General features: G+C 44.3%; 1 protein-coding gene across 4 annotated transcripts in view; it reads right to left on the reverse strand.

Moving 5' to 3' along the window:
- Positions 1-4,610: 4,610 nt before the first annotated feature.
- Positions 4,611-18,061, reverse strand: part of nrp2a (neuropilin 2a) — a 62,701-nt gene continuing 49,250 nt past the window's right edge. For 2 of the 4 annotated variants that reach the window (XM_046382254.1, XM_046382257.1), the window contains exons 14-18: positions 14,425-14,690; positions 13,573-13,669; positions 11,945-11,977; positions 7,083-7,136; positions 4,611-6,979 (exon numbers count right to left, since the gene is read on the reverse strand). In XM_046382254.1, coding sequence (XP_046238210.1) covers positions 6,675-6,979; positions 7,083-7,136; positions 11,945-11,977; positions 13,573-13,669; positions 14,425-14,690 — 755 coding nt within the window. In that variant the 3' untranslated portion in view covers positions 4,611-6,674. Of the gene's footprint in view, positions 6,980-7,082; positions 7,137-7,352; positions 10,070-11,944; positions 11,978-13,572; positions 13,670-14,424; positions 14,691-18,061 lie in introns of those variants that run through there. The other 2 variants (XM_046382255.1, XM_046382256.1) reach the window with 2 other exon arrangements.

Here is an 18,061-nt window from a genome sequence, read left to right on the forward strand (position 1 = left end):
TATGATCAATTCATGAAAACAACAAGAGAGTCACTGACTGACAGCCACATTTTCATGCCATCATGGAAATCAGCACAAAGGAGGCGAATCTGCTTTTTTTTTTCCTGCAATGAAATATTTATCCACGTCTAAATGTATGATTGTAGACCTTTTCCTGTATTTATAACTTCACTTAAGGAAATCCATAATAGCAAGTTGCACTAAAAATACATTCCACGCTTTTACATCTTACCTTTTTATTTACTGCGACATTTCTGCCAGCGTCATACTGCTTCACTTCATCAAAGGGGAAATGTGGTGGGTGTTCATACAAAAGCTGCTTCGTAAACACACGTTACTTGTGAATCTAATTTGATTCAGATGAGGAGATTTATGTGCAGAGCCGAGCAGGAGACTTGGGAGATTGTTTTTTTGTTTTTTTTTTGTTTTTTTTGAAGCAAAGAATCGTCAATTATTTTGGAACAGATGGGTCTCAAAGTGCAATTGAATTTGATTATCGCCTCAATGGAATACATAATGAAAGAGCCCTAATTTGAAGAGAAACTTATGAGAAGGCCATTTCAATTACTACGCAAACTAAACTTGGGTACCAGCCTCACACAACAGACTCAGATGATTTTTCTATTTCTTATTTTCTTTCTTTCTTCCCCTTTAATGACAGCAAGAGTGAATCATGATGAGCGCAGCTGTTTACTTGCTTGTTTCTGAAATCTGCCCCAGCTGCATTCTTGAAAGCGCGATGCTTTTGTCATTGTTAATTGATTAACACTTTTCACGGAATACAACTTTGTTTTTCATTCTATTATCGACACACTTGTTCAAATAATAACAGGCTTGGCGACTCAACTCTGTTGAAATATTTGACAGATTGGGAGTAAAGAACTGTCTAAGGTGCCAGCATTGAACAGATTGTTACAGAAGCTTTAAGATGTTTTGTCCAAGAACATTCAAATCCTGACAACCTGTCAAGGGTGATTGCCGCACTAACAGCTTTCCTTTACTTATCTTGTGATTGACAGATATATATTTAGGTCTTTTGTTTTTGTCAGGTTCAGGAGTTCAGAAGGTTTCACAGAACTTATTTGATCTGTTTTTAGAATTGGGTTGTATTAAAACTTTTAAAAATCTGTTATTTTTTGGAGCACCAATACAACCACCTTATCCAGTCACCAGAACAAAATGCTACAAATGTACATTTACAAATGTACAAATGTACATGTTAGTTTAGTAAGTTTCATATGGATCACATCAGCCTTTTTAATGGTTCAGATCATGTTCAGATTACATGTAAATGAGCTGATCTTCTCATCAGGAAGTTGAGTGGTTGATGGTGGTGCCTAGGCGACATGGCTGTCAAGCATTGGACCACTATTTCAGACCACTTCAACCAACATTTCAACATCTAATGGGACCACACTGAAGCTGTGGCGTGGTCATGTTAATAAAAGATATCTTGAGCGATATATCTGGGAGAGTTGTGTTTGTGGCAACTAAAGCAGCATTTCGATTCATTTTGGAAAATTTCCAGTCACGACGGTGGCGAAAAAAAAACAGGTACAAGAACAAGATATGAAATTACAGGAATATTACAGCATGTGTGAAAAAAGCTTACCACAGAAAGCAGCCTGCACTCCAACTCTGCTTGAAGCTCCAGGTTTGAGATTTCATTAGCTGCTACTAGGATAACACACCTGAATCTCTGATGGAATTGTCAGTGCGTTGCATTGTGGGTAATGTAGGCACCAGTTTATTGACAAGAAATCAAATCTTTGTCTTCACAGTTCAAGCACAGTTCTAAATTGGTGACATACTCATGCTAACTGGGGAAAAAAGAGATGTTATGTTATGTCATCATCTTAGCATCTCAGCTCAGCATTTATTTTGTACTTCTAAGTTTTTGCTTCTGGTCAAGTAACAGTTCTGATCTCTGATGTCAACCGCTTGAACCGCAACACCTTCACAACAAACACTCTAGACAGATGGTTCAGACCCACTGAGAGAGGCTTCCCACCATGCCTGATAACAAGTTTCTTGCGCTATATAGGGCAACCGTGGCTGTAAACACCCCAGCCCCAAGTGGAGCGAACAGGTGGCCTACCACATAGGACCACTGGTCATGCTGTGTGTCCACAACAAAAGTTCAGTTATGAAGAAATCCTGGAGTCTTCTCATCGCTCTGTACCATAAGATGGTCTCAAATCTGAGATGCCTCTGTAAAAATTAAATCCAGAGCTCTGCCATCCAAATGTGACTGCAGAGCAACCCCAGCATTGAGGCATTAGCTTCAGCTGAGTGGCATCCAAAACCATCAAATCACCCTCAGTATCTTTTTATCAAGTTAATTTCCTCTGCGCTGCTTCACAATGGCAAGAAAGATGGCCTAGTTTGGAGCTCTGAATGGAGCTTTTCTCATTCCAGTCATTTCCTCCATGTATTTGTTTTCCAAGGCAGTATCCTCTGGTGGTGGGCAGATGATAATGTCATGGAGGAAGGAAAGTGATGGTCTGCCTGGTGTTTAAACAAGACTTTGGCATTTGTTGTCATTGGGTCTGTCGTCATTGGTAGGCAAGTTGCCACAGAGCCCCTCTCCATCCTCCACACACACACCCACACACCCTCCCCACTCTGACCCATATAGGTGCTTTGAACCGCTGGCAGGCCCGACAAGATTATCTGGGCCCCCTTCCCATTAAGACCATTGGGATGTGGGTGCGTGGTGGTGTGTGTGCCTGCACGAAACAGTCAGTCTAAGTCTATGCATGTGCTTGTGTGTGTGTGTATATATATATATATATATATATATATATATATATATATATATATATATATATATATATATATATATATATACATACATATATATATATATATATGCAATGCTGCTACAGTTTGTGACAGCACTTTGGATGCTGTTGAAAGAGATGTAAGGTTTAGTCTCCAGGTGCTTCTCTTCTTCAGACTGTCACTGAAGGTGAAGGAGGAGGATATGGAGAATTTTAGAATTTAAGATTTCTGAATCTCTCCAGGGAATTGGCTATATTTCTATTTTAATTATATTCTCCACAACTATATCACAAATTATTTCTGAGGGTTAAAACCAATTTACAACCAGACCTCATCATACCAGGACACTGTAAAGAACCTTGATGCAGTAATACGAAGGAAGTATGAAGTGATTAAGTTAGAAAACTACGCAAAGTTTCCTCCCTAACTGTGAAGACTAAAGTGGTGCCTGTTTGCCCTCTCTTCCATCTTGATTACATAATCCCCAGATTAATTAGCTGTGCGTTTCAGCCACTTCCTGTAGCGCGACCCTCAAATCGGCTCCCTCCGCAATCTGGCCTATCGACTTACAGGGTGCCAGAGACTTTTCTTTGAAGGCCGCTTTGGCTTCAGAAGCAAAAGAACTCTCTGATCTGACAGCTAAAGGAAAGGGCCCCTGCAGTGTGCCGTTACAGACTGATAAAAAAACTAGGAAAACAACATTTGGGTAACACACACACACATACTCTCAAGGGGGAAAAGAAAAAGTTAAGAATAATTTGGTAGTGAAAACAAGAGGAGGTATGGAACAATGACAATCTGGCTCCTTTGGTAATTTCCTGTCGGCGTTCATTCGTGTGATGTGGTCGTGACTGTTCTGCCGGGATCAATCAAACCTGCGAGCAGATGGCATCGCACTCCTCAGGCAGACTGGGGATTGTCTGTGTTTTTTTGCAGAGGCGGTAATTGGCCTGCTATGTCACGGACCGGAGCATGCTAACAGCCACTGCCATCGCTGCTGTGCACCAACGACACGTGTCGTTCTGTATGACATTTTTTCTTGTTTGTATGACTCATAATGTTGTACCTGTGTTATAGGCTCCGTTTCATATGAGCTCAAAGTTGTGTTGATTTGCTGTTCTAATTAAAAAGGTGTGATTACAGCAAGGAAAAGACACATTTCAGTAACACATGCAAACTAAGAAATGCAACGTTAACTTCAGCGCTCTCGTTAATCTTCCAACTCATGACTCTAACAGTCCTCATATTGTCCAGGAGACCCCAAAGAGTCAAAGATATCACAATTTGGATCTAAAACTGGTGCATTTGCTAACAGGGTTTGCATTTAGGTGAGGAAAGCTTGTGTGGATAAATGGAACCGTGTGTGGGAGACTCAGCAAGCTGCACAAAAGCGAAGCAGAGTAATTGCATGTGTACTGTATAACTCTGTTTGTGTGTGTGGCTGAGACGGCGGGCACTTCAAAGCTTTGATGTTGAAGCTCCTAAATGAGGGCCACCAGAGGTCCAGACTAATGGGACATCATGGGGAGATTAGAGACCAAGTGTAGCAGGCTGACAACACAGCAACACATTATGTATGTATGTGTATGTGACAGAGAAAGAGAGCAAGAGCAGAGTTTGTGTGTGTTCCTTTTGCAATTAAAAGTGAAAGTCAGGCTTTAAGTCTCAGATAGAGTTTGTGTGTAATTGGACAGGAAGTGTTTTGTTGTGTCCACATGTATTTGAAGGAATGTCAAAACGTGAGAAAAACACTGCATCGATCAAACCCTTCCGTTCTTTAATACATTTTCTAAATGTGTCAGGGTAAGAAAGTCTTGGCCAGCTTTTTATTCCTTATGGTATAAATCCTTTATTAAATAATCATAACAATAATTATAATAACAATCATAAAAAGAGAATTTCTGTACAAAGACCCCTTTAAAACAACAACAACAGCAGTCCGAGCAGTGCGAAACGAGGGGGATCCTGTCCTTTTTACGTTTTTGTTTGGTCCTCCCAGGCAGAAGGGGGTGCTGTGACTGTCACTGTCAGTGTCAAATTAATGTATCTGATACTGGCTCCAAAGGCAAGCTGGATCCCCGAGGCTCCAAGGCACTTTGTAGAGAGTCAGTGGGGTCCAGAGAAGTGGGCCTCAGAGGAGAGAGACGGCTTGTGTGTGTGTGTGGTGGCGGAAAATGGGATGAAATTTTGAGTGTGTGTGTGTGTAGTGAATCCATAGCACTTATGTACTCCATGGCCTCAAATATATGTACCTCTGGCTTCTCAGCAGCAGACACTGTTCTCTTCACTTTCAGGTCTAAGTGCCTTTTAATGTGTGTGTGTGTCCAAAGTTTCATGTGTTTCTGAGCGAGAGAGGGTGTCTGTATACACATCTGTATATACACGTGAAGTAATGTGAATGTGCATGTGCAGGGGAGGGAATTCAGACACTCTCACCCCCTCCTTCTCATGGCTTATGAGTCCAGGGTGTGCAAGACCGAGACCGTTTCTGTTTTGTTCAAAACCGTCCGACGAATGTGCGCCTTGCTGTGCAAGAGCCGACATAAAGAAAACAAAAAGTACTTCAGAAGAATAGGCCACAATTAGCCAGTAGTTGTGAGGTGGGGCTAGTGTGATCTGTGTGTATGTGTGAGTTTGGTGGGGAGGGGGGTAGTAGGTCCTTTAAATCATGGCTTTTGAGGTCCACATGTAAAAAGAGAGAGAGCGGTACCTCCTCTCGTGTTTCGCTGTCGCCTCAGAGTTCCTTTTTCAACGGACAGTTTGCTTTTAAGGCTTGCTGTGCGTCCAGGCACACAGTCAGTCGATTTAGAAGAGTTGTTTCTGGCTGTGCATTTGCTTTTGATCCCAGTTGTTATTTGTCCTTGTGAAAGCACAGGGAGAACATTTCCCCTGTTAGCGAGAGGCTGGGGATTTTAGCGCTTTGTCAGTCTCTCTCGCTCTCCCTTTCTTCCTCTTTCTTCAGTGGTTTTCAGTCTCTGCCCTTACCAGCAATCCATAGGTTGCACCGATCAAAAGCTCCTTGACCTTTCACCATTAACCACAATGTAAACTTGACCTTCTCTTTGACAGGAACCAGTAACAACTAAATCTAACAATAACTTTCTCTGTCGTTAAAAAGAATGTGTTAAAATGCCCCCCCCCCATCCCCACCTCTACACACACACATACACTTTGCCTCTTTTTCTACTTATCTGCCATCACAGACTGGCAATAGGCCAGAACAAAAACATTAAACAGAAAGAGAGTGACCGAAAGACAAGCTTGATGGACGTCAGTGACTAAAAATACCACAGACTGTCAGGAACTAAGAGGATAACAGAAGCTGATAGGTAGCAGAGTCTACGACAGAACAAAAAGGCCAACGGGCCACACGAAGGAGCTAAGTTCTAGGCCACTGTGTTCACATGTGATCAAAAAAGACGCTTTCTAAGCACGTTCCTAACCTACCACCTTTCCAACACAATGTGCTCTGACTCGGTATGTGTAGCTTACAGCATCCATTTTCAAAACTAGACCTCTTACAAATCTATGATGCATTTATAAACACCTCTATTTTGGTGGAGCAGGAATCCGTAATTGATATGTGTGATATTTATTTTTTGAGGCCTAACATCCCCTACATGGAACAGTCCAGCTGGGCAACCTCAGTCTTTCTCTCTACCAACACTACCAACACTGTGTCACATCTCCCAAGCAGAGTTCTCATTTGAACTAAAAAGTGGCTTTTGTTGTTGTCCGTGCGTCTGGGGATCTGCGCCACCGAGGAAGTAAACCGACACTAAAGTGGACTGGAGGAAATGAAGTCAGCAGTGAGAGGTTTTCACAAAATGGCTGTATCTTTCGCTCTCACTCCGAATCCTTTCGAGTTCCCCCCTCCTCCCTCGGCCTCCTCACGCCTCGGTGCAGCAGCGCTGTTGGTTCAGTTTGACCTTGTGCTTGAGGCCGTCGTACAGTTCGAAGTTGTAGTTCTCCAGGGTGGTGGAGGAGCGTGACGACAGGCCGCTGTAGGAGCAGGTGCAGTACAGGAGGAGACCAGCGCACACAGCACCGAGCAGGACGCCCAGGGAGCTCATGACGATGATGGTGACCAGGATGGGGTCCAGAGTGTATAGCCAGGAGTTGTCCTTCTCTGAGACACGGGTCACTGGAGGCTCAGATGATGGGGATACTGTGTTCCCCTCAGGTAATTGTAAAACTGTGACAAAAAGTGTCAAAAGCAGATGAGAAAAGTTAATCTGATGGCAGACAATTGGACACCGAATAGACAGAATTTTGGAAAAGACTTCTTTGTCCCTTACCTCCACCAAGAGGGTCTCTGCCACTGAAAAGTCGCCCACCATTGGGTCTCTTAACTGTCAGAGAGAAGCACAGGAAACACAATCTTTAAGCATCAAATAAATACTTCCCATTAATTTTCTTACATAGCTAAGAATCAACAGCAACAGCTGACACTGGTAATGAATCTGCAGGACCACTTAAATATTTACCAATAAATAAACCCTGACATATTGTAAATTCACATTTAGTGCTTCTAATTTGACATCCACACACACTCAGGACTCTTTGAGTAATAGAAAAATACGACTTTATTAATAGAGAAAGATCATTATGATACATTCCTGTCAAACACACAGTCATCACATGGCATACTGATGGTATAAGACTGTTCATTCCGCGTGAATAAAGATGCAAACAAGTCATCATCAAATAATTAACATCGTTATCACCATTAAAATCACTGACACTGTTACTGTCAAGTTTAAGAGTGGTGCTAAAGATGATCAAAGAAAAAATAAAAGTTTAAACGTTTAAGTAGTGCTCGTGACACGCACGCCATTGCCAGACAGCATCAACTGAAAATTGATACGCTATGTGAGTGTCTGAATTGGAAGATTACAAGTGTGGTAAAACTAGCAATGGCTGCAGCACTTTTAGCAGAGCCCAGTAGCTCAAGTGTACTTATACTTCAGATGAGATTTCGTTTCAGTGTTTACGTCTGTGCATTTGTGTCTATGTGAGTTTGTGTGTGCTTGTGTGTGTGTGTGTGTTTGCGCTTGCTGCACTTGGCAAGCATGCAGGAGTGGGAGTAACTGCTTGGCAAGGCACACGTCTAGATCTGGAGGTCTTTGATGGCCAATGGCGTTATTAATGCTGTTTCCAGGGCAACTAAATTTGGCAGCGGATTGGGCGACGGAGGTGCGGTGGATGGGAGGGAAAAGTGCTTACCGCAGCCTTAATAAATGTTATCTGTCCATTAACTAATTACAACTATTAGAGGCTTGGAGCGTAACGGTGTCGAGATGGACCAGTAAGGGTGTCCAATCCCTCCTCCCCAACTTGATTTAAAAGCACAAAGTGAGACTGTGCCAAAACACACGTTTTTTTTTTTTTTTTTTTGTTGTTGTTTTTTTTAATTCAGCCTTTAAATTGTGGCAACAAATCAAGGCGCATTCTGCTGAGCTGAGGGCTAGTGGGTGATGGATATTTGCTGGTGTGACAGATCACAAAAAGCATGGCCCGCTAAGCCACAGAGTGAAGACCTCAATTTCATTCAGTGTGGGGTGTTAAACCAAGCTTGCGTCAAATCTCACTACCTGTGCACTGACTGATAAGACAGAAATTGGTGCCAATTTGTCTATCTCAGTCTTTAAGAGTTTTGAGAACTTTCATAATAAAACAGGCTTTCAGATCCCAAATATGTTAAATATTATTAAATAGTGCATTAGCTATGTCTTATGTTAATAGCCATTCATGGTGTTGTATGGCACAAAAGGAAGAACCATCAATAGCTGGAGCTCTGCTCTGGATCTCATAATGTCTTGCATGTTTCTCAAGGGTGCACATATACAGCAAAACACTGTACTTATGGATTCCAGCTGGTCCAGTGGCATTGTGGGATTTGTAGGAGTATAAATCAAGAGAGAAGTGGTGATGGCAGACAGCTGCGTCTATTTACAACCCTAAAAACAACAAGCACACATTCCCACTGAAAACACAACAAGGCTTTGCTCAGCATGGCTTTCATCTGGGCAGCTCAAAGACACGGGGAACAACGGGAGTGGGTGGTATGAAGCATAAATGGGAGTGAAACAACGTGCTTTATTACGCCAGAGAATCAAGATGAGACGCTAAATGCTGCAGACGGCTGCATCCATCACTGACTGATGCCTTTATCGGGAGAAGACAAGATGTTCAATCAAACGAGCTGGTTATCTCCATTTGTGATGCAGGACTTAAAGTATGATGGATTTGCATTCCTTTGTTTTAAATGTGCACATGCTCTGTTGAAAAGGACAATGGAAGGATTTTTCTCCTCTGTTATAACGCCCTCGCTATCGGTAGAACTCATATCACAGCTATCTCTTGTTGTTATTACAGAGATACCAAGAGCTTTATTTTCTGAGGCTTGCCAGATCATTCCCACAGCGAGCGCACCGAATGCCTCTAAGCCTAACAGTTTTCTCCTCTCTCTCTCAGCACTGCAGAGCTCCTCGTGTCTCTGGGGTCTTGTTTTAGCCCGTGGTTTGGCAGCTCTGGCTGGCTCTCGCAGCGGAACCAGCTCGACCCCTCCTCCTCTTCCCAGCCCACACGTCTGTGTGTATGTTCATACTGGGGTTATTTCAGGAGGACCGTTGGCGCTACGGGGAGCCAGACGGCACTCAATGGTCCGAAACAAGCTGTTCAGATAAATAAATTACTCAGACTTCAGTCCTCTCATCAGGAGCAGCATAGTGTGAAATGTCAACAACAAACTCCTCAATGGAACAAAGAAGAAAACAGCAACCGAAGCTACATCCATTAGAGACGGAGAGAGAGCACAGTGTTTCTTTGCAAATATTCACTTGGCAGTTTAGGATAATGTCTGTGTCGCCGTCACACAACTGTAAACTAAATGAGGCAGGGGTTTGTCGAGAGGCTCTTCTGTCAATCTTGCAGCACCACGACACCACTGACATCACAAGTTGGCGTCCTGCCCTGCCAAGCACTACGCAGCTTAGTGCTTTTTTTCAGCAGAGGGTACGGTGTCGGTCCCGGCTGTCCAACCTCACTGTCAGGACTGGCTCCACCCCTGGGGTGGCCATACTGGAGGACCAGTTAGAATACTGGAAGCACTGCGAGGAGCTGTGATAGGCCACAGACAGCTGGCTCTTCTTGGTGGCCAGGTGTTGTCGGCAGCAACAGAGGGCTCTGACCAAGATGGCCACCGCCAGGAGAAGGAGGGCGCCCCCGGCGGCCATAATGTAATACCAGTGGATGGGCAAGGGAGGCACAGGAACGCCTCCCCCTGGTGGAGAGATACAGAGTAATTGGCCAGCGGGAAAAGTGAGGAGTGGTACTTCTTTATTTTCTACATTTAATTTTCTGCTTTCTATCCCTAGTGGTCTTCATCATATGAACAGCAGGCGTGCACCTCTTGTGAGCATGCACAAGCATGCCAGTTGCAAGAAATGAAATAAATATCCAAGGCCAAAAAAAAAAAAGAAAAAAAAAAGAAAAAGAAAAAGAAAATTCAAATGCATCCATTTCTCTCAAGTAGCTTGGGTTGCAGTTGGACTACAAGTTTTCACACCAAGATCATCAAGAGATTTGGTTTGAAATCAGTCCAATGGTTGATCCAATCAAATGCAGTGCAATTCGGTTTTTTCAAAGCTTCAATGAAATGACTTGGTGTGAAACGAAAGCCAAAATAATTAGTTATAAAAGCACCCACACACATTGAATTAAGGAGCTTCCTCTTCTTGTTTCACACTGGCACAGGATGTCACAAACAGCTCCCTGATAAAGTCTCCATGCAAGAATCAGTCGGGCACCACATGGGAATCCAATGTTCCAGAGCTCTCTGTGAGCTGATGCTGGACTGGGATTTGTTATTTAGCTGGCTCGAGTTGGCAGATTTGTTTTAAGTACATAATTTATCCTGTTCTCTGTTCTTGGGTTTTCATTTTCCTTTTCCTCATGCATCAGCCTGCTGGCCAGTCCTCTCCTCCTCAAGCCAAGCTCTGTCTCCTTGGAGACTATCTCCTTAGATCCTCTGCGCTGCTGCCCCTGGCTTGAACCCCCTTCCCAAATTCCTGGTAAGAACCATCTAACCACCTTCCAAGAAGCCTCTGCTCTACTATTCAAGTCCGCTATGCAAAAAGGAACCCCTGAGGACAGCGACAAAGTAAAAAATAAAACCCACATGTACCATCCAAACTGGATCTGGAGAGTCGTAAGACGGAGAGAATGTCAAATTGAACTAGGCAAAGTGAAGCAGAGCTGAATACATCCTGATTTTTGGACCGTGTCACATAATTACAGAAGGAAATGGTGCGTGCTCCTGCTACTTCACACTGCACACACTCATTAGACAGAGCTGAGTTAGGGAGAGGAGAGCGAGACACCCGTTCCCGCCGCTGCTCAGTCACTCTATCTGATTGCTTTTCACTGGGGACACTGGTGTGTATGTGCGCTGCGATATTACCGTGTGTGTGTGTGTCTGTCAAGGGTTAGAGCCTCCGCGTGAGTGTGTGTGAAGGCTGAGGAGTGGAAAAGCCCAAGAAGTGCACACACATCACATTCGCAGTGAAGCCGCCGAGCTCTTATCTTATTGGAAGACATTATGAGATGCCAAAACACTAACATCAATCTCATAGAGTCCCCCAGGATGCTCTAAATATTTTTCATGAGGCAGACAGTTATTTAAAACCCTTCAGGCTGTGTCAGGCAGCCTAGAATTGAGAGTATGTGGCTCTTTTCAAATATCTGACTCCATGAGGTGTGCTTGATTTAGCTCGCGAGTTTTCTCTTTTGAGGCTAATCCTTTGTTTCCACCGAGACTGACGAGGTAAAACTAATGCACATTTACTGAAATCATCTATTTTCCAACTAGGTTGGAGGAAATTCATTTGCAAATTCAATCATTTGGATTTTAGCAAGGAGTTTAGTATTTGTTTGTATTTGCATGCTGCTGATGATGCGGTGAGTCATGATTTTATCAATCAGGCATCACACAGCAGCTCTAGTGACCTTTGTGTTTACGGTGAAGGACTGGTTTGTGCCTGCCTGTTTAGCGGTTTAGACAACTAAGTGGCACCAAGCAAAAAACCCCAGGCTAGTGCATACCAAACGGGCAGGAAGCAAGACCAGAGAGGAAGTGACATCGTAAAGTCAAACTCACCTGGATTTTCAGGAGGGAAAGCAGCAAAGGGTTCTGCGAGGACACAGACAGAGAGAGTCAGGCAGAGACAGAGGGACAGGAACAGAAAGGGAGAAAGAGAGAGCTGTTAGATAACTTTAAATATGAGAGAAAAGTCAGCTAAATGTCACACAAATGTCACAAGACTATCAAACTCCTCCTGAGGAAATTTAAGTTAATTCCTCAGATAACTCACATGAATTATGGCATTTACTCGGCTCCTTTGCTAGAATGCAATTTCAAACAGAGCACATTGTGTGAGTTGGGAATTTGAGATGGGCTGCGCTCAGAGTGTATAGGCGACATGTGTGCGTGAGCGTGTGTGTTTGCGAGCGTTCGCAAAGTTCACGCATTTCAAGTTGTTTATCTGCGGAGCCCAGTTAAACTGGAGCGGGCAGGGAGCGTTGGGGGTGTTTGGCTTGCTGCAAATGCACAGAGCAGAACCTTCACTTTGATTGCCTGGAATGCAAACACAAAGAAGTGGTGTGTGTGTGTGTGTGTGTGTGTGTCTTACTGTGTGTTAGATGTTCATGTCTGTGTGTCAGGGAGTGGGTAAAACAGAAAGAAAGATGGAAACCAACTTGGGAACTGGTGCCTTTTGGCGGGAATGCCAACGTTCTGTGAAAAACTGAACTGTGTTGGGTGATAAGCAACATCCCAGAATGCTCTGGGAGTGGCGAAGGAGGGGAGGGCAGGGAGGAAGGAGGAAACACAGCAGCATGGAGGCGGGGGGGCTGGGCTGTCATCATTGCCTTCCTAAGCTTTTGACTCTCTCAAGACTCTTGTGAAACACACAGACACACACAGGCATGCAAAAATGACTGACGGGACACAAACACAAAGAGCCAAAAAAACCACACAACAACGAAAGTGTTTGACGGAAGCTGGGGATACTTAATACACACGCATGCACACACACACACACACTTTCCCTAAATTACACCCACTGTGGTCCAGCTCCAAAGCACACTGGACGTCAATCAGAAGTGACGACGGCAGGCTTTTGGCTCTGAACCTCGGGCTCGGTCTCTGATCTGTTTAAGACCCTCTCCAAAGCCCCTGCTCGGGCCAGATTAAGGAGGCTATGCTGGCACTCGGCTCACACCAGGCAACCCAGAAACTTGCTTGGGAAACAGCCTGTCTAGTAATTCCCTTTGACGGCTCGGGAAAAGCTCTGTTTACAAATACGACAGTGGAGTGAGTGCACGAGAGACAGAAAAGGAGAGGAGAGAAAGAGAAGAAGAGAAATCTAATGAAACATAGATTAGCATCGCAGGGGCCCACGGGGCGTTTATGGCCTAGTTTTACTATTCTTCTTTTCTTTTCTTTTTTTTTGCGGAGGAATAAACGCTGTCCCTCCCTCCCCTTCCTCCTTTCATCTCTGTATTTGGTGGGGCTCTTAGGAGGAGAGGCTGCCTCTGAAACTGGGATGGGAAACGCGAGGGAGTGGAGGGAGGATGGGGGAGCGTTTATCACTTCATGTGTGTCACTGCTCGAGGACCTTAAGGCTAAAAGTGGAAGAGGTGGAAGGGAAATAGAGGGAGCGGCAGATTGACGGAGGGCGAGACGATGATGAGGAGATGGTGGCGTTGACAGCAGACTTGACTTACGTGTACACTCTTTCAGAGGGATGCTCGAACTCATGTGGATGTTGTCTATCCAGATGTGTCCTCTGGTGCCGTGCACAAAGAAACCCTCCATCACAACCTACCGCAGACAAAACAGGGGAGGAAGAGGAAGAGGAAGGCAGAGAGGAAGAGGAAGAGGAGGAGGAGGAGGTGGTTAGAGTTGAGAAGGAAGAAGAAGACGGAGACAGGATGAAGGCAAGGGGGAGCAGGGTGGGGGTGGTGGAGGAAAATTGAGAACGAGGACAAGCAGGCATGAAGAGGAGGCGGAGGAGGAAGAGGAGGAGAAAGAGAATAAAAAGTTAATATGGTGCCTGTGATTTCAAAGTTGCACTCGACACTCGCAATCATCCTCCCCTTCTCCGCAAGCCTCTTCAACTTTTATGAGAACATTAACTGCCTGTGATGTCTCTGACAAACGTGCCACGATCCTTGAACAATCACACAGCCAGCAGAGACAATATGGCTGACTTTAGCTCCTTTTGAAGTCAAACCTGGCCTAAGGTGACAGAGGGGTTAAAAGTGATACTTTCATATGCTCTGAGATGCTCTGAATGTATCTCTCTCTCTCTCTCTCTCTCCCCCCAATGCTGATAAAGATATTAAAGACACATTTCTCTTTCTGGGGAGCAATATAATAAAAGGTCTGACCCACATACCTATTTATCAAGCAGACATACTTTAATATAGCTCACTGATATTTGCCAGATGTCTGATGGTATATAGCATTGTTGTTATGACTTTTCCAGTCACCTTCTTTTTCAGCTTTTTCATACTAATAAAATTAATTCCCATCTTCATTTTAGCTTGAAAAAATAAAAGGGGGTTGAGGACTACCTGGAAGTCTTTAGGGGAACGAGGCAGGATGGTGCGACCCTCCTTCCAGACAGGACCCTGATCGTCTTTCAGCGTCCACACGACAGTCTCCTCATTGTGTGCGTCCCGCAGCAGGACTTTAAGGTGGCCCTGGGCCTCGCCCGACAGCTGGTAGGAGAAGACGAGGCAGAGGGGCCCAGTGTCGGCCGCCACCACGGGGCTGACGAGGCGGGCTCGCTGCTGCTCTGTCTTTAAGCTGGCGTCCATGTACAGATAGCTGTTGAGCTCTGGAGAGGAGGGGGATATGGTGAGATAAGATGGAAAATACTTCATCTTACTCTAACTGTGTCAAAATGACTCAAATTATGGAGAGAAGTTTCTAAATGATGATGTGCTACATTTGTACAGACTGACTAAATTGCCATATTTTAGCTGTGTTTACCAGTTTTGAACATTTTTGAACTTTAGTCTGAAACACTTTCATAACACAATTGGATAAACTCAGTAACACGTGGGATCAAGTGGAACATAAAAAAAAAAATAACGCTAACATGAGAGAACTTCAAACAATATGCAACCAAGCTGTTTTAGTATTTTTAACGCATTGCCATGAGTAAGCAGAGCTTTGTTTTAACCTTGTGTTTGCTGGTTGCTCCAGTCAAATGAAAGTAAAAAAATAATTAAATAAAAAAATCTGAGTTTAATGGATTCATATTTCAGCCCTCGAGGCAATACAAAGTAGGAAATTTGAAAAGCTGAGCAGATTTGATATCCACCGTAAACGGATGCTGCTGGAATGAGTCTGTGGGCTGCAAATGGCACATACAGTCACACAATCATAGTCATTAATCATCACCGTTTGCACGTATACGAGCGGACGCGTATATGCGCGCAGTGTGTTTTTCTCACTGTTACAGATATGCAGATATCTTCAGCATGACTCTCAAACAAAAAAAGAAACTAATTACCAGTTGCTAACAGGAACAGAATCACTGCCACACAATAGTCACACCAAACAATGGGGATATGACAAATATAAACACACAGAAGAATAGGTCCAGTGAGAGCAGCATTGGTACATGGAGTGCTACCAGAACTCCAGCCAAGACCCTCGGGGCCTATTTCTCTTCATTCCCTTCCAGGTGAATGACTTAAACAACGGAAAAGTCCAACAAAACGCATGCCACTCCATTTGTTTACACCAGAGGATGTTTAGCTTGCAAATTGGATGTCGAGATGAATTCCATTGTGAGAGCGTAAGATTGGTGAGCCGACGGTACGTACGAGTGTGTGCGTCTATGCCCACGTATGTGTGAGAGAGTGACTCAGAGAGCCGTCTGGTGAAGAATTTCTTAAGTGGGCCCTGTGGGAAAATGTCCAGTATCAACAATCTGCAGATTAAATCACCTGCTTTATCCTGAACAACTGTGTGTGTGGTTGTGTGTGTGTGTGCTTTGGAGCAACAATGTGCCTCTCTGTCTTCCAAGCAAGTAGTCTGATGTAAATCAGGGAGCATTTTTCCAGAATGCAGTGTGTCTGCTTTAGTTTTTGTTTTCCCGGTAAGGCCACAAGGTTTTAACGCAGCGTCTGCTTTTAATCCAAAGCGCCTTCCAGTGCCATCCTGTAAGGGCGCGTGTTCTTAGCGCAGCCGTAGCTCGAGTTATTGAGTGACTGGGTCGATAACCTTTCGTGTGCACGTGCACGCTCTTTCCAGCAGATGCGACAAGCGGTATCTGGAGGGACAAATCTTCCTCCGACTTGACAGCTCCCCTCTGCCCGCCATACGCCCAGACTCGCCTGTGTGTGACACTTCAGACGGTGTGTGTGTGTGTGTGTGTGTGTGAGACAGTACATCCCTTGGCCCTTCACAGCCCTGGAATAAGCATGTGCGTCTGTGTGCTCTCCCTTGCTGTACATGACACTGTTTCTGTTTTTTTGTTTTGTGTGTGTGTTTTTTCTGTGCCTCGAGAGGATGTGCTGGTGAAACATATTTGTGACTCCGCGAGGCATTTTGTCACTCATTTTAATGTGCGCACCAAAGCCTCTTCCATCGCCTCTGCCTGGTGTTGAAGTGCGGCGGCGTGCAGTGAACCCCCCATTGTTGTGCCTCTTGTTCGCCAGACAGCTCATAATCGAGACTGCCTCGCCATACACAGCACAACAGAGCATTATTAATCCATTTCACAGTGGTCTCCTGCAGCGAGAAGCAAACAAGGGTTCAATCTATGAAGCCTAGTTAGCACGTTTTTACTTGTGGGGGTATATTAAGCCAAATAATACAGTAGACGGTGGCTAATTCCACCTCTGTGTCTAATTACTGGCTTCGCAACTGAGGTCAAGAGGTGAGCAGATCATGGTTTCTGGGTTGCGTGAGAAAAAGGAACTTTGTGAGGACTGAACTGTGACTTGATAGCAGCGAAATAATGATCCAGTGTTGGCTCTGATTTCCGACCTCTGACATCTGCAGGAAAATCAAAGGCCGGTCTGGCATGTCAAAAACGGCTGGAAATGACACCGCACACATGAAAGCTGCAACATGACAAATCTAAGCAACCTTTTTCCAATGTGGCCGTGATGAAGGAAGCTGCTTTAAAGCCTCATGTCAAATCCTCATGTCATTGACCTGAACGGGTCACGCTTCAGGAACGTGGTCCTGCCAAACGTGACCCATGTAACAACACAAATTTGACAAAAATTTGTCAAAAAAACAGGGGGGAGAATGCTCAGCCTCTTGTTTAATTCTCTCCAGCTGCAGAAGTGATGAATCTTTCATGGAGACTTTCGTAAAACCAGTGAATTTTAAAGCAAGGTTTGGATAACAATCTCTTCCCCTCTGCCTATGAAAATTATTATAAATAGTGCTTTAAAAAAAAAAAAAAAAAAAAAACCTTCCCTAAACGCAGCAGGAAACGTCTTCTGTAGTTTTTAATAACACGGCAAAAGCTGCACTTTTGATCCATGGGTATGTATAAAGGGAAGAGGAATAATTATTTCTTCAAGGAGTGTCTAAGTAGATGGAAGCGGCATCATCTGGGATGTGCCCCTGAGGTAATGGCAGGGCAGGAACGGACAGCTGGGAATAACTCCTCGTCTCTGGAATCTCCTGCTCTGAGCTTAATTGGAGCTACTGGGTCTTAACCCCTTCCTGCCGAGGTTCTTGCGTTTTGACGCACAGCGGCGGGCAGGCGGAGAGCTGGTGTATGTCATGTGTCGCATGTGAGGCTGTATGTGCTCAACATGGCGGCGATGCCCCTGTGCCGCCGAGTCCCTCGATTCATTTTCATTCTCATTCGCTCGGAAAGAGCGACGTGGCTGGCAGACGGCGTTGCTGCTAAATTAGACTGGTTTCAATTTAAGGAATTATTTTAATCAAATTGAAAAGGGACTCAATGAAGATGCAAGGAGAATGACTCCATTTAATTATAGAAAACATCGTCTCATCTAGACCCAGCGAAGTTAACAAAACAAACTAAATGCATTTGTGCTAATTTTCTGTGCCCAGATGAAATTCTCCTTGCAGCTGCATACGTAAAAAGCCCCGCAGAAATCAGTTGACAGAAGCTGATACAGAAACCAAAGTAACTCTGAAAGTAAAATCTGAGATGTCAACCTGAGCTGTTTTGTGAAAATCAACCAGATGTAAAACAACCCCTGCAGG

The sequence above is a fragment of the Scatophagus argus genome, chromosome 24, assembly GCF_020382885.2.
Source record: "Scatophagus argus isolate fScaArg1 chromosome 24, fScaArg1.pri, whole genome shotgun sequence".
In the NCBI taxonomy this organism is placed as follows: Eukaryota; Metazoa; Chordata; class Actinopteri; family Scatophagidae; genus Scatophagus; species Scatophagus argus.